The sequence below is a fragment of the Conger conger genome, chromosome 12 (assembly GCF_963514075.1).
Source record: "Conger conger chromosome 12, fConCon1.1, whole genome shotgun sequence".
NCBI lineage: Eukaryota > Metazoa > Chordata > Actinopteri > Anguilliformes > Congridae > Conger > Conger conger.
In genome coordinates, this window is record NC_083771.1 from 36228562 (window position 1) to 36249582 (window position 21021).

General features: G+C 40.9%; 1 protein-coding gene across 1 annotated transcript; it reads right to left on the minus strand.

Moving 5' to 3' along the window:
* Positions 1-1283: 1283 nt before the first annotated feature.
* LOC133141414 (lipoxygenase homology domain-containing protein 1-like) lies at positions 1284-20472 on the minus strand. The gene is made up of 12 exons (XM_061261948.1): positions 19885-20472; positions 19587-19728; positions 18967-19175; positions 18283-18468; positions 17367-17494; positions 16741-16858; positions 14341-14518; positions 7278-7463; positions 5260-5430; positions 4861-4999; positions 4403-4558; positions 1284-3817 (listed from the first exon to the last, which is right to left on the minus strand). The coding sequence occupies exons 1-12, from the start codon at positions 20020-20022 to the stop codon at positions 3337-3339; spliced, it is 2232 nt and encodes a 743-aa protein (XP_061117932.1). The 5' UTR covers positions 20023-20472; the 3' UTR covers positions 1284-3336.
* Between the last annotated feature and the right edge of the window lie 549 nt (positions 20473-21021).

Below are 21021 nucleotides of genomic sequence, written 5' to 3' on the forward strand. Positions count from 1 at the left end.
CCGGCAACCCTCCGACTGCCAGACGACTGCTCTTACTGCCTGAGCCATGTCACCCTTTCAAACCTTTACAGAGAAAACTCTTTCATTAAGATTGATAGGTTCAGGAATAGGTTTGGAATGCTGAAAAACAAAAAAAATCCTCATCAAAAAAACTGAGGCACAATTATGTGGCACTGTCTTTAAAAGCAGGGATGCGAATAAACAAATCAATTTGCTACAACCAGAATGTAGTATACCAATCAAAACATTTCCGTTTCTCATCTTTTCATGTGCGCATTAACTTGGGGAAACATTTCTCATGAATAGCAAAAGGTTTGGAGATAGGTAAAAGAAACAGACAACAAAGACAAACAAAGAAATTGTGAGAAATCCTTGATTTGTACAATGAAAATGTATACTATTTTACCACCTCTTGTTTTATAATGCATTTCTCCCTCACTGAAAATGAATACAGCTTCAAAATAGCTTTTGATGAACATTTTTGCATCAACATTTTTAAAATGAGCCATTTGCAACCTTACAGCCACCAAATTATGTACACTCACCATGCAGTACATATTTACTTCTACTGCTGTAGCCTATCCACTAAGAGTTATGATGCATTGTGTGTTTAGAGATGCTCTTCTGCATACCACTGTTGTAAAGTGTGGTGTATTTGCATTACTGTCACCTTCCTGTCAGCTTTGACCAGTCTGGCCATTCTCCTCTGACATCTCTCATTAACAAGGCGTTTCTATCTGCAGAACTGCTGCTCACTGGATTTGTTATTTGTTTTTTGCACCATTCTTTGCAAACCCTAGAGACTAGTGTGTGTGAAAATCCCAGAAAATCTGCAGTTTCTGAGATACTCAAACCACCCTGTCTGCCACCAACAATCATTCCGAAGTCAGATTAAATTTTTTCCCCATTCTGATGGTTTATGTGAACATTATCTGAAGCTCCTGACTCATATCTACATGACTGTATGCATTGCACTGCTGCCACACAATTGGCTGATTAGATTGTCACATAAATAAGTAGGTTTAATAAAGTAAAAATGTTCCTAAAAAAGTGCTTGGCGAGTGTATATTCCAATTATAAATTTACATGAACATTTTCCACTTCATACTCCAAAAGAACAAAATTCAGAGGCATAAATTGGAACACATCACAGGTGCATATAATGGAAATATGCTTGATAATCGTATTTCCATATATACACACTCTTTGCATTAACAAAACTGCCCATTCTAGAAATCAAACTCAGCTGTTAAATAATTCAGGAATAAATCAGGAATTCATGATTCATGAATTCTTGAATTCTTTATTATTACTCTCATTGGTATTCATAGGGTTGAAATGGCATTTTGAGTAAGTATTTAGTATTTAGTAAATAATTAGGTATCTCATCAACATTTAGGCCTGAGGAAGAAAATAGAATTTAAACTCCTCACTGCTTACACACTCAAACTCATTATGCCATTAGAATTATTTGAGCATGTGTTTATAGTTACAGCATGTGGCATTGTCACACAAGCATTCAGTCATCTTTCAAACACTGGCAAAAACCGCATTGGTCATATATTTACCATATTTCCATATGCACACACACAGGCACACACACCCACATGATCTCGGACTGTTAAGAAGAATCACCTCGAATGGTTAACATTAATCAATACAGGCCACTGAAATTGTTGTAATTTGTAACCTAATTATTTGCATGTGAGAAATTTGCAGTGGAACTTTAGTGCAGTGAAAAGGTAAGATTCTAATTATTTATGAGTTTCTTAATTAATGCAAAGAGAAATATAATAAATTACTTTTGGTGGCATAAGATCAGCAACTGAGAGATTGCTTGTGATGCCTGATTGGCCCCAATTATCACTCACACAGACTGATGGAAAAATCCTCCCATGATAAACATAAGCATACAGTGATGTCTATAAACATACAAAATGCATTATATTTCTTCTTTTATGCCCTTACACCAATACACATTACATAAATATATTCCCTCTTGTTTCTATTTTATTATGCTACTATGTCATCATTTAATTATTTTTGCATGTGTATGCCTGTATTATTAATTTGTAATTCATACGTACATGCCTGAGATACATATATAATTTCCAGTGTTGAAGAGGTGATTGAGGTATAAGGGGTAACAACAATCTTGCAACTGACTTTTTGTTTTTGTATAAAATCCACAACTATTGAATAAAATCAGCATCACTTCAAATAATAGCTGTATTTACTATTTGTAAAAAAAGAAATTGGTGGCACAAGGGCATACAACCAGGGTTTCAAATGTTTCATGAACCATGTAATCTCTTTGCAGTGTCTGGAAAACCTGAGATTACATCATTTGCTGTAATTCTGTAATTCATGTATTTGAATAATTCCCAAGCTGAACCTCCTGACATTTTTGGGATATCCCAAGAATTAGAGGTATCTAGGAAAATCAGATTCCATAATAAGTTCATTTTTTGCTAAATATAATCGAAAGGGAAGGGAGTATTGTTACAATGCACACCCTCTAATGCAAATGTGAACAAGCTACTATGCTTTTTATGGTGTTATGGTTTATAGGTACCACGTCATGTCAGTTATATGTGGTTTGTACCAGGCAGAGAGAATCTGTGGTACTTGGTACCAGCTTAACCCAAAGGGGAGACTGTGCACAACATCTGCCTTCTGTCTGCACTTTTTTCTCTGTCTGACTGTTTAATGCTTGCTCCTTTGGCAGTCTCCTGTTCCAAAACATCAAAGCCATGCCTGTGTTTCACTGAAGTCACCATATGTCGATAAAACACAAGAGAGGTGGTGTTTTGTCAGTAATCACATGCCATTTGCTTGGCATCGATGGGGAAACTCTACCAGCTCTAGAGTGTTTTGTGTTGAAGATTGTTTGGCAAACATACACAGAGGGGAGCTGGAAGCTTTGAGTGCAGCATTCCTCCTCACTCTTATAATTTGCTTCGTAGTGGACAAAGCGCTTCATGAGGAGCTGCTTAGATTGCCCCGATAGGGCTTCACATATCCTCTCTAGAGCCTCCCTCCTACACATGCCCACAGGATATAACAGGATCACTGATGGGATTTGGAGAGAGAGGCAGTCTCTCATACAGCTTAGTTTGCCAAGTTTTACACAGGTACGCTTTGATCTATTCCTTGTGTAAGACAAATCTTCTTATAAGTGAACAAAGGAGAACAGAAATTTAGATTTTAAATTGTTCTGTATAACTTGGCCTTAAAATAACAAAAATCAAGAAATGGAATGAGTTTCATTTGGAGTCACTCCTCCCCAACTCCAGTAAAAAGTGAATTACTGGGCCAGAAGCTGGGTGAGCTCCGTCAGTACTTGGGAAACAGGACTCTTTTGATCTGGCCGTCTGCGCGCTTCTTGTCCAACCACTTCCCACAGGGGAAGATGGTGGTGACGCCGTTGGCGGTGTTGGTGACCTCCACGCGGTCCAGCAGCCAGCCGGGGTTGATGCCGGCATTGTCGTGCTCCATGTGGACGCTCAGCAGGTCGCCCATGTCCAGCATCTCCAGCAGGAAGCGGTCGGTGCGCCCGCGCTCGAACAGGTTGCGGAACTTCTGCCGCAGGGCCCGGCGGCCCGAGTCTCCGTTGGAGCCGTGCACGGTGATGAAGACGTTGGCGTCGGTGCCCGCGCCCTTCTCGTCGCCCGTGATGACGATGATCTCGTACTTGACCGGGACCAGGCCGCGGGCTTTGCTGGCGAAGCTCTCTATGGCCTTGGTGCACTCAAAGGTCATGAACTCATCCCTCTTGGCTGACAGTGGGATCAGAGCGTTGCACTGGAAAATATACCTGATAACGAGATCAAGAGGACATGATATTTGTGGGGCAAGTGATGTTTGTTTTTTTTAAATGGGAAAAGGAATTATAAATATAAGCTAATGTAGTAATAAGGTATACTCTACTAAAACAAGATTTGTCTTGTTTGAACAGTTCAAACAATGAACTGTTTGAGTTCATTTTGGTGTTTGCTGAACTAGAACCTTTTGTGATTGTAAAAAGAAAAACACTCACATTTAATTGTGAGGTAAAGTTAAGGACAAACGCTGTTTGAATTCACGCCAGAGTGGAAAAGAACAGAGCACAGCTGGTGTAGTAACCTCCAAAATCATTTACACCCGCAATCAAGATTAACAAATGCTGCATAATTAACAATACAGGTGACATGCCCTATGCATTCTTACGCATTCTTATGCTCAAAAATGGGAAAATTATAGATTTTATACATACAATTTCAACAAGAAATATATTTCCACAGATATACTCTCAAACTTATTCACAGCCCTAATAGTTCTTTAAAATAAATTGCAAGCAGAAATAGCTGGCATCCTGTGGTGTAGAAATGTGGGTGACCTCTCCTCCCTGAGCTGGACTCACTTGTTTCCCAGCTCTTTCTCTGTGATGACGACCCCCTCTACATGCCAGTGGGCTTCACTCTTCACCTTTTTACCATCCTTTGGAGTGTGTCCAAGGCAGATGCCCGCAATATCACCCAAGGTTTTAGAGGAAAACTCAAATTTATCAGTACTGCCCCTGAAAAATAGAAATGTACATTGAACTAATATTCTATTTCCAATAGAAATAGACATATATTTAAACCATTTTCTGTAACAATAATGTTACGCAAAGGAATGCATCAATATATAAAGCTTGCCCATACTTTTATGTTTTTTTCTGAACTGTAAATTTCATCTTCTACATTATCGTATCTGTAAATGTGATAGAATTTCATAAACGTAATGAGATGAGATTAAAATTATTCTCATATATTCAGTTAGTTTTTTTTCCTTTTGAAATAGGGCAATTATATAATTGACAAAGAAATAAACACATACCTTAAGAACCGCTTTTTCTTGGATGAATTTTCCATTACAAATTCCTTTGAACGTCCCTTTTTCCCCTCAAGTGCAATCCACACATTTTCCTTGGTCTCTGCGTCATCCATGTCAGCTGTTGTGACGACTATTTCATATTCTTTGAAAGTAGTGTAACAAAAATCATTATTTCAATTTAAATAATTTAGGAGAAGTGAAGTTAATACAATACTTTCTGGCTTTCCAAGAATAATATTTCCACCCTGCAACCATCCACTGTCATTCTCTCCACTGTACTCTTGTATTCTTGTATTCTTATCAAACAAGCTGTAAATACAGTTTCATTGACTAACATTACCCATGTGACAGTATGCACCATCAGTATGTGGGGGGACACGTCAGGCTCTGAAGCACACTCACTGGTCTTTTCGCTGAGGTCCAGGAAGTCGTTGTTGGCACAGGGCAGCTCCCGCATGATCTGACCGTCGTCCTCGTTCTTGGCCAGCCAGCGGTCGCAGGGGAAGCGGAAGGTCTGGTCCAGCACTTCATCTTTCACATCCACATGCTCCAAGTGCCAGCCTGGGCCTGGCCCTGATACCCCACACCATACAGAACAAAGTGCACTGATACCCCTGATACCCCACACCATACAGAACAAAGTGCACTGATACCCCACACCATACAGTAAAAAGTGCACTGATACCCCACACCATACAGTACAAAGTGCACTGATACAGTCTGGCCCTGATACCCCACACCATACAGTACAAAGTGCACTGATACAGTCTGGCCCTGATACCCCACACCATACAGTACAAAGTGCAGTGATACAGCCTGGGCCTGGCCCTGATACACCATACAGAACAAAGTGCACTGATACCCCTGATACCCCACACCATACAGAACAAAGTGCACTGATACCCCTGATACCCCACACCATACAGAACAAAGTGCACTGATACCCCGATACCCCACACCATACAGAACAAAGTGCACTGATACAGTCTGGCCCTGATACCCCACCCCATACAGTACAAAGTGTACTGATACAGTCTGGCCCTGATGCCCCACACCATACAGTATACAGTGCACTGATACAGTCTGGCCCTGATACCCCACCCCATACAGTATACAGTGCACTGATACAGTCTGGCCCTGATACCCCACACCATACAGTATACAGTGCACTGATACAGCATGAGTATGTCAATGGCATGGCCAGTGGGCCTCAGTCCTGGCCCTGATGTTCATACCTCACACTATACAGTAAAAACTGCAGCGATACAGCATGGGGATGTCAATGGCATGGCTAAAAAAATCTTTATAGATTGGAAATTGACTATATTATACTTTTGATTTTGCGGTACACAGGCCTGAACTGATTTTAAGTTGGAAATAAACAAACAAAAACAGCACTGTGACAGAGTGGCTCTCTCGACCGAGGGCCACTGTTGATCCGGCATGGCCAAGTAGCCCCATAGTAAATTTTCTGAACCTATATATGAGGTCCACTCATTAATGCCACTGTGATCCCATATTCCCGTTGTGGCTGTGCCATTATTTATAGCACCTCAGCCTACATAATTCTACCTTCCATTACAAGGTTTTATGTCCATAGTATTGCATTACTTGTTATGTCTATGTCTTTATGCCTATAAATGACCTCAGCTAATGCACTACTGTTGTGCCCTGAAGTATTTAATCACAATCAATCCACTTTAATTCAAAGAGTACGCATGGGTCACCCTGGATGAGGACATCGTCTAGTAATAATATAATAATTTACTGCAATAAAGACACTTGTCCCTATATTACAGCTCTGCTCCAGAAGATTAATTTTCTTCCAAAGATATGATATATACATAGCGTCCCGTGTTGCAGAACTGCAGTGTTCATGTGACGGTTGGTGAAGGTTGGCTATAATGAAGGCTGAAGATGATATAAATAAGGAACGACAGCTTCGGCTTCAAACGTGCGTTGAATACCGTGCCGGTAATGTTTCGCTAGATTTCAAAATAATCATCAGCCCGACGGGGTATGATGTTTAATTTCTCAGCCTGGAAATCTGTGGAAATGTGGTGAGAGAGGGCCTGTCACCTCTCCTCTCCTCTGCTCACATCAGCAGGCAGAGGCAGAGCTGTAACAGGCTGCATTATTCATGCACAGGCTTTCTGCTTTCACACATCAGGCAAAACCACCTGACACGTGTTTCTAAAATAGGACACCCCGATACTTACTAATTCCACCAAACTGGGGCTCTTTCATACACAGAGTCTTTGTTTGCTTATCAATGAGGTGTTCTATCATATACAACTCCACGTTTGTGGGTAAACACAGATATGGAAGTGGTTTATGTAAATGAGTCCTAACAGGGCTCTGTGTCTGTGATGTTGGTTTGAGCCTCACTCTGTAGCGCAGGTAGGATGTTGCGGGCTAACCTGTGTTGTCGTGCCACACGCGCACTTTGGACAGGTCCCCCAGGCTCAGGACATCCGGGAAGCGGAATACGTCCGTCTGCTTCCGCTCAAACTTGTTGGTGTTGTTGCACTCCTTCAGCACCAGGGTGCCTGTGTCGCCGTTCTCCCCGAAAACGATGAGGAACACGTTGGCGTCCGTGCCAGCCGCTGAGGGAAGAGAGGACGCAGGTCTCCAGTTACGCTACGTCACCAGCACAGTGGAGCGCTTCCACAGGAAGTCAGCTGTGCAGTTTATCAGACAACACTTTATTAAAGCTGATGGAGCTTTTCTCTATCTTACGCTGGCAGATTATCCTCCATCTGAATTTAATAAAGATCCTGATGGAGCGACAGGCCCACTTGACATATGACTTTTTCCATTATCATGGCCATGTTAAGGCTCCTGCAGACTGGCAAAAAAAGCCAGAACAAGCCAGAAGTCAAGCATGCATGATCTCATAAGGAGACAGTCTGTCCTCTTAATACCAACACAATATAAAGACAAAAAGCAATGGCAGTCAAACTCCTAACAGAGCAGTGGAGCGGGAGGGATATGCTGTTCCAGGTTTACTGTATACGATATGATGCTGAGTAAATATATAAATAATTTCTATTGGAATATCCAAAATAGCCCGACAATCTGCGCTTATGAAGAAAAAAAGAACAATTATACTTAACTGTGAGTCATGCTCTGCTCTTTACGTTTGATCACAGCTATAGCAGAGTGCTAATTTTAGCTATTTGTCAATTTAATGCATTTTTTTGTAACTCAAATGTCTGCCGGGCCTTTGAAAACAGAAATATAATCTCAATGGGATGATTCCCTGGTTAAAGGTTACATAAGTAAATGAATTAATTAATTACAGATTGAATAAGTCCACTAGGGGCTGATTACAGATGCCTAGTGGGTTCTCTGAGAGTGCTCAGAGTGCTTTCTACAGACTACAGAGGGAGTAACTGACTGCGATGCTTGGCCTTCACCACCTCCCAACATACTCACATCTTCTTGACAAGGAGAGATGTCCCTGATGGATCACTAAAAGGATGAGCTACGAATCCTCATGGGGGGGGTCGGGGGGGTGTCGGGCAGGTTGGAGAGGTGGCTTGAAATTAAATTAACCAGCCAGTGCCCCTTTCATCAGAGTTACTTAGTCTTCAGAACCTGGTGTCAGCTGATCAAAGTAAAAAACATCTAAAGCAGGGAAACTGTGGAGGATACTAATTAACGGCAACCCCTCTTCAGATACTCAGGTACGCTGACTCAACAGCCAGGGTACAGGTAACTACCAAAATAAAGGAAACAGCTGAATAAATGAGGGTTATTTATGATATTGAATGTAGGTGCTATGACAAAGATGTGCTTCCAGAATTAAGCAATTAACATTGCAGCATGCTCACTGTTGTGTATAAAAGTCAGAACAGACCCGGCTGTCCATTATTTTGGCTACCATAGCATTCTGATGGGTGTGCTGTAAGCCTCCAACCCAACCTTCCTCTTCCTGCCCAATAGACAAGCTGGCTGTAGAACCAGATGAATGGCTCCAGAACCAGATGGTCACAAATGCTTTTAATGGAGGATCTGCTGAAAGAGCAAGCCCTGCGGTTCGCTGTAAAACAATGTACCCTCAAATTCTGTTACATTTCTTCAAATAATACATAACAGACATTTAATGAAGTTAATACAGAAAAATGGATGGCATGGATGGCATGAATACGATATACTTATTATAGTATGTGAGAAATACGCATAGTACAATTGTGAAAATGAGAATAAAATATGGTAGCTACTGTAATCTAGGATCCAAAATATTCTACCAAACACAGCCTAAGGACTTGCCCAAAGTATCATGTGAGGTCACAGTTATCATCATTATGACAATACCCCATAGGCTCAGTGCATTTTCATATGAGTTGAACTGGCCCTTAAAATAGGATTCACTGTTGCTCTGGCCTACACTCCAAATGTGGATAAGCACGGCACCAGGGGAGGGATTCGGTACTGTGTTTTAGGGAGTTTCAGCTGAGCAACAGATTATTAATTAAGCAAAGGTCACCCCAGATCACATAATACTATTGGGCAAAGTTATTCCACCAGAATATTTCCCAAGGAAGATAACTGTTATAAGTCATGAGCTAAATTAACAACTTATAAATTCAATATTTGCAACCTTTACATTAATTGCACGATGGAATCTTAATATGCTGCAACGGTCATTCTTTAGGTCTTATTGTTATTAAGTCCACCTGCACAATTGTTGTATTCGCACTTGTCAAATGTTGACAGAAAGGCAATGCAATATAGGCCCTGGGAAATGAAGCCCATAAGCTCATTTCATATTATTATTATTAACCTTTATTTATAAGGTAAGTTGACTGAGCACATGATCTTTTGTAGCCCCAAAGTAGCCTAACGTGCATGTCTTATACACTGTGTATACATATACAGTGAGCACTTTATTAGATATTCATTAGACCAATTTTTTTTGCTGCAGTAGCCTATCCACTTAGAGGTTGGATGTGCTGTGTGTTCAGAGATGCTCTTTCTGCATACCATTGTCAACTTCAACCTGAGTGTGTATGCATATACGTACCTACATACCAGCAATTCCAACAATAGGGCAATTACTGAAGTTTATGTGATGAGATCATTTTGAGAAAACCGAAAACAAATCTGTCTTTATCAATCATAAAAGACTATTAAGGAATATTATATGAGCGATACATGAGACAGGTTCAATCAAGCCCGGGATCATAATTACTGAGCCCGTAATTTGCATTCTTTGCAGGTAATCCCAAACTCTTTTCAATTTGACGCTTTTCGCAGTTTAAGACTAAGGTTTTATAATCAGAGTTTCTAATTAGTATACATTTATTTTATGGATGTTGTCACCTATTAGTATTCCCATTCATATTGGCCATTGCTGAACCACATTTGCATTTGTGCTTGAAGCCACCCGAGCAACAAATGAGATGCCAGAAGAAGAGGGCAGAACAGACAGGGGTGAGCTAGCTGCCGCGTGTTTAAGGTCTCTATTTGTATAAAACTCACTCTAAACAAAAGCACATTAGATTCCTCTCTGCTCCTGGGTTTTATTGCCTAGTTTAAACTTGCTCTTTTTTTCTTTTTTTTTGGGAGGGGGGATCTTTTTTTCTGTTAGTTTTAGTCTTACGGTTTTATTACATCATGAATATTGACAGTGGAGTATTGCCATTAACTAGGTTTTTTAAATTGAATGGATGGAGTTTACCCAATTGCAGATACTTTATCAGGTTATCGTGTGATTGGATCAAAGGCTTATTTCGCTGGATTCATTTTTTTCTTTTCACCTAAATGGTCACAGGCCCTATCTTGAGAATTGTTTTATTGGATTTCTTAAAAAACAAGTTACTTCAATGGACAGTCAGCTATTGTATAACCTATTATATCACTGAACCATAACAGGCAATTCAATCAGGGCAGGGCTTTAATGAGGACAGACATAGCACTAGTATTGGCAGCTAGCTATCTCAGAGCTCCCAATCATCAGGGTGCCTGCCCAGATGGAAATGAATGGAACTCATTTAAAAATCCTTCATTTTGCATACAGTTTTTTGTTCTTGCTTTCAGTTAACTCAATATGGCCTTTTTTCATCCAACCCATGCTGTACGACAAATTATAAGTCAGAACAGAAACAGCCAGCTTCCAGTGACTACTGCAGTGTGATCACATCAATGATTACGGCAAATTACAGCATAGCAATTAGGCAAACAAAAAAATCTAGTTCTTTTCCGAGTAAAGTCAATCCATACTCTGCATTTATCAGAGTAAGTTTCACTACATTTTAATCACTATACTAAAATTACAAAAACTTAAAGTTTTGGAGTGCCCTGAAAAGATGTAGAACAAGCATTCAGACAATGCAAATGGCATGCCAACCTGACAAGTATACAGTAATCATGTAATTACTGTCAGTGTGAGGGGAAAAAAATGAAGCTGCACATTAAATTCCTCATTTCTGTTCCCAAAGTGCTTTCTACCTAGTGGAATTAGCCCAGTTGGCAAATTATTTCCTCACAAATCAGCCTTTTAATTACTCTCCAGGTGTGTGTCTTACTTGTCATATGGTTTATTAACTGTTTAAAATATAGTGGCCTGGTGTCTACAGCTTCCATATATTTACAGTGATTGATGATTTTTGTGATGCATGATTATACACACAGACTAACACAATTACCGTACATAACAAGCAAAGCCATTACTAAAAAGAGTGTCCTCTCTTAAAGGAAAGTAATCCGAGTACGCTCTGTGCAACGCCGTTATTAGCAGATAGCTAGTAAATACAAATTTTCCACCCCTTTGGCACCAGGGACACAGAACATTTATATTTCATGCTGAAAATCATGAAAGTGGGAAGAGCAGACAGCTCTGAGCTGAACTTGAGCACAGCCCAGGGCAACAGGATTTGAAGGAAATGGTCGGGTCAATGGACATCCAGAACCTTCTAAGCATTAGATGTTTAATGCCTGGAATTATGAAAAATCCCTTATATTCCCATATGTCTGCATTACTGAGCCATCTCAGTAGATACATATGTTTGCACTGAGACACATTTCATGCAGCAGAAGATGAATGGAAATCAAGCCTAAGTGAAGAGGGAAATCTGGTAATGAAAATCTTGTCTGGAACCGGTGGCTGGTGAGTCCATAGCTTACCATGTTATTCAGCTTTCCTCTACCAACAGAGTGACCAGTGAGTAACTCTAGTCTTATTTGTTTTTTTAAAGATGGCTGGACAGGGAAAAAAAAAAAGTACTCACACCTTGACTAATCTATGGCTTCCAGTCTTTTCAGTTCTCTACTGCCAGAGTGACTGTGAAATAAATGCCGGTTTATCTGGCCTTCTAAGATGGTGGTGCAGAGAAATGATATTGCAGAAACAGGCCAGTCACTCTTGCTTTATGGTTCCAGTGATAGAGATATCTACATATCAGCACAGGCACCTGAGGGGCACGTGTGACTGACAGGCTGAGCCTCACAGATGCTCAGGTAGAGATGAGGGAGAGCAGACATGCCTCGCATGGCAGACTCCACAGGGGAAAACACACACTGCAACAACATCTTCATTACACCAGCAGACACTGGAAACCATATGAAATTCAAATATCCCCCTTACGCAGCAGCTCCCCCAGACCCACTGGAACTGGCAAAAAAAACATTTCCAGTTCAGTTGTTTTTAAAAGAATCACTAAAAGACATGGTTCTAATCACGGTCACAAAAAAGGCACAATATGTGCTTAAATTATGGATGCGATGATACGGCTTGCTTGATATTTTTTGATGAACCGGCTGTGGGAAGCACTATTCTTGCCTTGAAAATAAGAGGCTGTTTTCCTTTATTTCTGTTGTGTGGTGGAGTGGGAGAAGGGGGGAGGGAGAGTGCTCCCATCTATTAAGTATTCCTTCATTCTGTTCATTCCATCGACTGCCAATTACCTCCAAGCTGAAATAACCTTTACCAGTGAAGGATCAGAATCCTTCTGCATTTTCACCCTCTCTATGCTCATTCCTGCAGAATTCCGGAGGACAGATCCTGTTTTCTGGCAGGGTGGAATGTGCAGAAGCACTGCGCCCTCGGTCAATGGCAACATGTCTGTAAGCCATATGTTTATGTGTGCGTGCGTTTGTACGTGTGTGTGTGTGTGTGTGCTTGCAGCATATACTGTCGAAACAGTACTGCTAGGAACAGCTAATTTTGCAACGCTGCTGTCTCATTGAAATGCAGAATGCAGCATTTTTCAGTCAAGAGAACTGTTTGAATTTTGATGAAACTGGCAGGATGAAAGGTGTAATGAAATGTGCGTCAGTGCCTGACTCCTCTTGTCACATGTGCAAACATCTTTTACCTACAGAGGCTTCAGAGCGGGGCTGGCCTTCAGTTTGGGAGGTGTGTATTCCGCACTGCGCTCCTGTTTTAAGGTGGCAGCATACTACCCAAACAGATTATACTGTCCTCATACTGAGAAAGCACTTATGGTTTACATTATTCAGTCACACAGTTCTGTTTTAATTTTAAGCTTTGCAAAAAGAGATATACATTCAGCTCAAAAATTATTGGCACCTTAAAATATATGCATAAAAACTGCTTTAAACTGAAAAATAAAAAGTATTGACATAAGCTTTATTTTCCATGTGTAAAGTAGTGTGCTTTATTACTGATTCAATGGAAGTCTTACATTTTTCAAATAAAAAAATATTTCCCCCAAAAACAGGTTCCACAATTATTGGCACCCCTGGTTTAATACTTTGTGCAAACACCCCTGGCCAATATGACAGCCACAGTTCCTATCATTTGTGATGGCCTCCCTCATCATCTTTCTTACTGTCTGTGTGGATAATATGCATTTGCACCCTCTTCCTGGCAAGTTTGCAATGACTCCATGTTTTACAGATTTGTATTATTGCACTTACAGTTCTAAGTGGAATGTTTAACCATGTATGTATTTTTCTGTACTCATTACACCCATGGCCAATTACCATTTGTGTCTTCTGAATTGATAGTTCTTTGGCTTTTCCCATGCTGGTGGTTGACAAAGGGATTATGTATGCTTGTTACCAAATTTTTTATACTCTAGTGAAACATGAAGGGATGGAATTATACAATTTCAGTCTATAGGAACTATATTAACTAAATTAAAGTACAAATCTTTGTTTCACTTTGTTTGATTTTATCTACAATAATTGTTAGTGGTGCCAATAATTTTGGCACCTGTGGTTTTCAGAACAAATATCATTACTAAATAAAAAACATTGAAACATGAAAGTAAATATATTAAAATAAAATCAATAGTGAAATAATAGTTTTCCCGTATGTTTGAATATAGAATATAGTTAATTATCCATGTTGTTTAATATATACAGCCTTTCTTCTCAATTTCTATTAAGGGTGCCAATAATTCTTGAGGCCACTGTACGTACTCTTCATGATATTGTCTGGCAATAAGTATAGTTTTCTTGTCAACTCAATGGTGAATCATCGGTCTGCATGATTCTATGTGCCGGTCCTACCTGTGACATCGCTGGTCTTGACCTGAATGATATAGGTTGTTCTCTCCACCATTTCCTCATCATCCACCACAGCGGCCATCTCACAGATCAGGGTGCGTTTGGGCCCTTTGGTCTTGGACAGCCAGTCTTCATAAGTGAACACGGCCACCTCCTCTGTGGTCAGATTCCGCAAGAAGATCTAGAGCCAAAGCAATGCTGTATTCAGTGCCACCTGTGTGCCCCGTAAAAATGTGTGTGTCTGAAGTAGGGTGTGTAAAATTTACCCCAGGGCTTATCTTAAAAAAAAAAAAAAAATCACAGGCAATAATAATCAATAACTACTGTATAACTGCAAATAATTACAATCATAATGCTAGACTTAGTGTATGCTAAGTGGTTTGACCAATGTAATGAAATAAGGCCCATGGGCTGTATTTGAATAATAAACAGTTTACTTTAGAATATTAATTCAACCTTAGTTAAATACAAATACAGCTGATGGTGTTTTAACTCGATTTGAGTGAATGAAACCAAACGTGTTTTCGACAGTGCTATTTGATTGACGCACTGCAGTAATCGCCCTCTCTCTTGCAGCTCCGAATATCTTGCCACATGCTGAAACAAGGGCTTCACAGAGACAAATGGTGACCCCAGGCAGTTTGTTATACTGTTAGCAGCGATGAAAATGTCTGCCTTCAAATCTTATGCACACAGCTGCAATGTCTAATAAAAGTGCAAATATACAGGAGAAGGAGAGGCCATTCGGCCCCAGTCTGGAGAGATGTGACCAGACACATGCGGGGGAGGGGGAAGGGTACAGGAGCAATTCTGGAACAAATGGCTAATTACAGGGGTTGATAATTCAGTCTCGGGTCTCATCCTGCTAGCTAGTATTTACAGTGGGCCATCTGGTTACCAAACCATGAGGAAAAATGGAGAGGATTCATCCTGTCTTAACCATTAGCATACGGAAATGAATCTGCATTCACTCTGCCTAAAAAGCAAGTAATTTAAAAAATCATTCATGGCAGGAATCAGCATGGCTTTAAATGACACACACACACACACACACACACACACACACACACAGACAGACACACACGCATGCATATACACTCAGTGATCATTTTATTAGGTAGACCTGTACACCAGCTTGTTAATGCAAATATTAAAATCATCCAATCATGTGGCAGCAACTAAATGCATAAAAGCATGCAGACATGGTCAAGAGGTCCAGCTGTTTTTTAGACCAAATGGGGAAGAAATGTGATCTAAGTGACTTTGACTGTGGAATGATTGATGGTGCCTGACATGGTGGTTTGAGTATCTCAGAAACTGCTGATCTCTCGTGATTTTCACACACAACAGTCTCTGAAGTTTGCAGAGAATGGTGCACAAAACAAAAAACATCCAGTGAGCAGCAGTTCTGCCAGTAGAAATGTGTTCAGAGGAGAATGGCCAGACTGGTCGAAGCTGACAGGAAGATGACAGTAATGCAAATAACCATGCATTAAAAGAGTGGTATGCAGAAGAGCCTCTCTGAACACACAAAGCATCAAACCTCTAAGTGGATAGGCTACAGCAGCATAAACCAGTAAGTCAAAATAATGGTCTAATAATTACCTAATAAAGTGCTCACTGAGTGTATATTCAGACTTCCATATGACATTTTCCAGCATTACCAGCATTACCATGCAAAAATGCTAGAAGTTGGCATGCCTGGGCAAAACGCCATCATGTCACATACATTCATTTTAACGGATTATCATGTAGCAGAAATCCCATATCACAGCACCATTGGCAATGTAAATAACAGCACTTCTTTATCCACAGCAGTGCTCATCTGCGGGTTCTGCTGCATAATAACACATGACTGTTTAAACTGTTCAGGTCAGTTCCTGTGTGGGAAACCATTGAGAAATGTGTTCTGACCACTAAATGAATCTAAATAATAAATAGTCTTTTGTTGCACTGTATTAGTATGGTCATTTATCAAAACTGACAGAAGCTAGTGATCTTGGTACATAATTAATGACCTAGTTTTCTAATCAGCAGGACAGTCTTGGAGCGTATTCTTCTTCTCTTCAGTCATCAGTGGTATGTCATCCCTGTCTTTTTGTCAGACACAAGTCATGACCCCCCCTCAACAGTGTGATTAGTGTTCATCAGGCCAAAAGCCACATTAGTACTAATACAATTATGTAGCTTGTTCTTATGCCACAAGAGGGGTTATCTCAAAACACAACAGAAGTGATAGGCAGTAATTATCATCCACATCTCTGATCAGACTAACTATCGTTATGTCTATGTATATTTATATCATCTATAAATAACAGCGATTGAAACATGATATTTTTCCTTTAGTTTTCTCACATATTCCAAAATATGTGGTTCTCATTGTAAAATGTTTTCAATTCCAACCTGGTCAAGGAACCAATCAGGGCGGCTTCCAGTCCCATCAATGCGAATCCTCATCTTTTTCAGCGGAGCGATGTCATCGATCTCCAGATTGAAGGTGTCCTCTTGGCCTCTCTCAAACCTAGGAAGTATTGGAAAGCAAAGTCGGCACTTCATCTCAGTTTGAAATAAAACTGTCCCTACCCATTGAGTTCCACATTAACCTTCAAAAATATCTGCAAAGCCTGCAATTACTTACCTGTAACTGTGTACTGTATGTTCCCTACTAATATGAAGAGCTCTTCTTCAGCTTAAGTTTATATGGACATAGCTTTTATAGAATTGAATCAATGATGAGATCACATAGGTTGATTGATTGGCCCTAACTCAATTTAGTTGACATGGGGCGACATGGGGCGACATGGCTCAGGCAGTAAGAGCAGTCGTCTGGCTGTCGGAGGGTTGCGGTTCGATCCCCCGCCCAGGCTGTGTCGAAGTGTCCTTGAGCAAGACACCTAACCCCTAAATGCTCCTGAATGAGAAGCATCAATTGTACAGCGCTTTGGATAAAGGCGCTATATAAATGCCAACCATTTACCATTTTACCATTTAGTCCCTACTGCCAATGTGATGTGGGAGGGCACTGTCACCTGTCATCATTCTTCTGCAGAAGGATTTCCTCTGTGCTCCCATTGGCTCCAAACAGGGACAGGTAGATATTGGTATCTGTACCTGCGTTCTGAACATCACCTGTGACAACTGTGGCCTGATAGATAACCTGAAGGAAGAAAATACTGCAATCAAGATCCCCTTTCCATTCTCTCTGCTATACTTGCCCAACAATTTACAATTAACAAACATGTTCATAGGGACTTAATAATATTCTATATTAATTGGAGAACATTTCCTGGAAATGACAATCCAGCAAATGCATCTTCGACATCGACAGAGGTTTCTGGAAAGAACACTTCCCGAAGGGCATTTGGAACATCGACAGAGGTTTCTGGAAAGAACACTTCCCCAAGGGCATGAAAATAAACAAATATCATCCAACTTCAACTTCACAAATCAAGCTTTGTTTCCATGATACTGCAGAATTAGAAATATAGGGAAGCTGTATAACAGTTGCAATTTGTGTGTTGGCGGCAATCATAATAGTACACAATAGTAACAGGCAGTTTAAACTCAAGTTTTATATAATGACAGTACAGTATGTACTCTCAATCAGTCTCAGTCCAGCCATCTGAAAAGGAAGCAGAGTTATTCTCTGAAAACAAATTCAACACAAGGACAAGGTCTGATTGGGGTCTGAATAACAAGCACTCTTCAGAAAATTACAATCATCTAACAGATCCAATAATATGATGATTCACAATATTCCAAAAACCCTGACCACCAGAAAATGTGTAAGTGAATCCAAAATAAACAAAATTGCTTTCAATTTAAGACAATAACTCTCTCTTGCAGATTATGCAACATGTCTACCTAAGATTTTTTAATTGTTCAGGGAGTTGGGATGGGGCAGGAGATCTCACTGCATTTTTACACTTTTGCACAGTTATGTACCTTTTGGGCAATGGTGACGCTGTCTGCATCCAGCACATTGAAGACCCGCGCTGTCAGCCCGTCCCCCCTGTCTTTGGCCAACCAGCACTTGCACTGGAAGACGTACATGACCCCTTTGGTTGGCACAGCAACAGCCAGCTCATCCACCAGCCAGCAGCTCTCTGGTGTGGCACCATCATGCCCCAGCTGTGCAGAGTCACAGGTCAACACTCATTCATGTGCCAAAGTTCTGTTTAATCCCACATTCTGACATACCTGCCAATCATAGCATAGTTTTTGACACTGACAGCAGCTCATTGCTGCACTTGTCAGATGGTCCACGAACTGACCCCGGAGGGGTCACTAACTGTAGGTGTGTAATGGGGGATTTAACAGTGAGTCAGACAGGCAGGGCTCAAGGTCTGTATAATTATGTGGCAATGGTATTTTAAGCAGTGATACTCGCTCATTGAAAATGATGTATTATAATCTATACATTATAAATCATGATTTAGTCTAGCATTCCAGTGTGTGTGTCTATGTCTTGAGGACCTCTTGAAGATTTATCTAGGTAATCAGTGACATTTCTGAATATTTCAGTCAATATTTTAGTACCTTAGCGGTTCTATCGGTGCACATATAGGTGATAAAAAATGATCCCAGTGCGATAGAGAACTCCTAGTGTTCGCTAGCACCAGGCCCCACCTCAACTTTCTTGATCTCCCCAACATCAAGGCCATACACCTCAAACTTCTCAAGGGAGCCAGCAGCAAAACACTTCTTCTCATCTGGTAGGTCCAGCCAAAGCCTGGCGGTCTCGAGCTGATCCGCCCCCATGATGATGACGTAGACACGGCTCGTGGTGCTGGCATCACGCTCCACCCCGGTGGCGATAGTGAAGTGGTAAGGGATAACTACAGACGGAGAAAGGTGGGCCCATGTATGATTTCAGCTTGATATGCAGCTGACTTCTCACTTACAATTAGCAATGTACTACAGGGCTGGGATTCAATCAACACTTGCCCTTCAGAAAACACTAATACAAACCCACCACACTGAGTTTATGCCGAAAAAAATGTAATGCTTGCGTCTGCTTGCAGGTCAAAGTCAAGGATAAACGTTGATTAAATTCCAGCATGAGTGATAGCAGTGGAATATTGAAGGCTTCTGGTGCACACAACCCTACACTACAAAGATCTCTAAAGAGAACATTCTGCACATTTCAAGCAGTAAATAAATACAGCATAAACATGCAATTACACATATGCAGAAGAGTGAGAAAACTATGGGTTTGTGGAAGAAACTACTATTCTGGACTCCCTTACGAGGCCCTTCATCAATGTCCTCTTCATCCTTCTTCTTCTTATTCTTCTTGTTCATGTTGCTGTCCAGACTCTTCATGCTCATCGATGAACCCTTCAGATTCTTCTTTGAGCTGTGAAGACTCTCTCTCTCTCCCTCATACCCCTGAGAAAACAGTCATGCACGGCCAATAAACCCACGCCAGCAGGTTTTGCCAATTTGAAATATCAAAGTCGGCACTCTGTGCTGTCAGCAAATAATCTGTCACAGGCAAAGCAAGAGCACAGCTTGAAGCGTGCCCCCGACAGGAGCCGGGGTTACCTTAACGTAGAAGAAGCGCTCAATGTGTCTGTCCTCCTTCTTTTTGGACAGCCAGCGTTCACACAGGAACAGGTAGACCTCCTCAGTGTCCACGTCGATCACCTCCACCTGGTCCAGGTACCAGTCCGGGCTGATCATGGTGTTGTCATGGCGAATCTTTATCTTGAAGACCTGGCCCAGGTCCACCGCTTCGATGGTGAACTTGTCCACCTGAGAGACAGATTCACTCCCCTTACTAATTTGCGTAAGAAACACATGATTTAAGCCAGAGGGCTAAAATGACAGTTTTAATAGTAAATAAAACTATTAATCCAGCTGTTTAAATCAGAGGTATACATTGCAATTCATTGGAAAGGCGATTGAAGACAGAAGCCACAAAAGACTATGATGTCACATCCTGTGGATATGGCTTCAGTGTGGGCTTTAATGAACTCTGACAATGCCCTGGCAGTAGGAGGCTCATAAAATGAAATGTGTGGCCGTTTGTTAAAGGCATCAGTGCCCGGGCCCTGCCAGAGGCCCGCAGCTGCACTGCAGTGTCTGTTTCTCAGGAGAGCGGATGGAGGGACAGCTGCAGTGGGACTGAAAGAAACGCTGTCACAGTCTGTCTCTGACATACTCAACAGCCAGTCTGTCACAGCTGCTCCACAACCTAATGCTTCCCCCCATCACCCAAATTAGCCTTTCAGTGCAAGACGAATGTGGAAGTCATACAAAGGAAATGCTGTCCAAAAGCAATGTCAGTGTAGGTATACCTCCCCAGGTAGATATAACTTAGGTTATTGGTATACTAAACTGCTGAAATGGTTTAATAAGCTATTTTTGTGACGTGGGAGGCGCAGTGTATTTTCACATGTCATCACAGACAGACACAGCGGTGTTTTGTTATATTCTGTTTACACTGAATAAATCTTAAAAATACAAAAATGGCACCCCCTGCATGTCTTGAATTATAATGCAGAACTCTCAATTCCAATTTTATACTGGATGCATAAACGTGGGATTATACTCTATCCTAAAGTATGCCATTATTGTTCTATATTTTCTTGCCCAGAATTTAAATTGTTTGTATGTTATGGCTGCATATGGAGAGATAAATAAACAGGACTACTCATGGAGCAGCATGCAAGTGCTCAC

Excerpts from the sequence above, each read along its gene's own strand:
- LOC133141414 (XM_061261948.1), bottom strand. The coding sequence starts at position 20,022 with ATGATCAGCCCGGACTGGTACCTGGACCAGGTGGAGGTGATCGACGTG. Across the intron at positions 5,431-7,277 it reads CGTGTGGCACGACAACACAG|GGCCAGGCCCAGGCTGGCAC; the intron begins GTTAGCCCGCAA and ends GTGGGGTATCAG. Across the intron at positions 4,559-4,860 it reads AAGAAAAAGCGGTTCTTAAG|GGGCAGTACTGATAAATTTG; the intron begins GTATGTGTTTAT and ends TCTATTTTTCAG.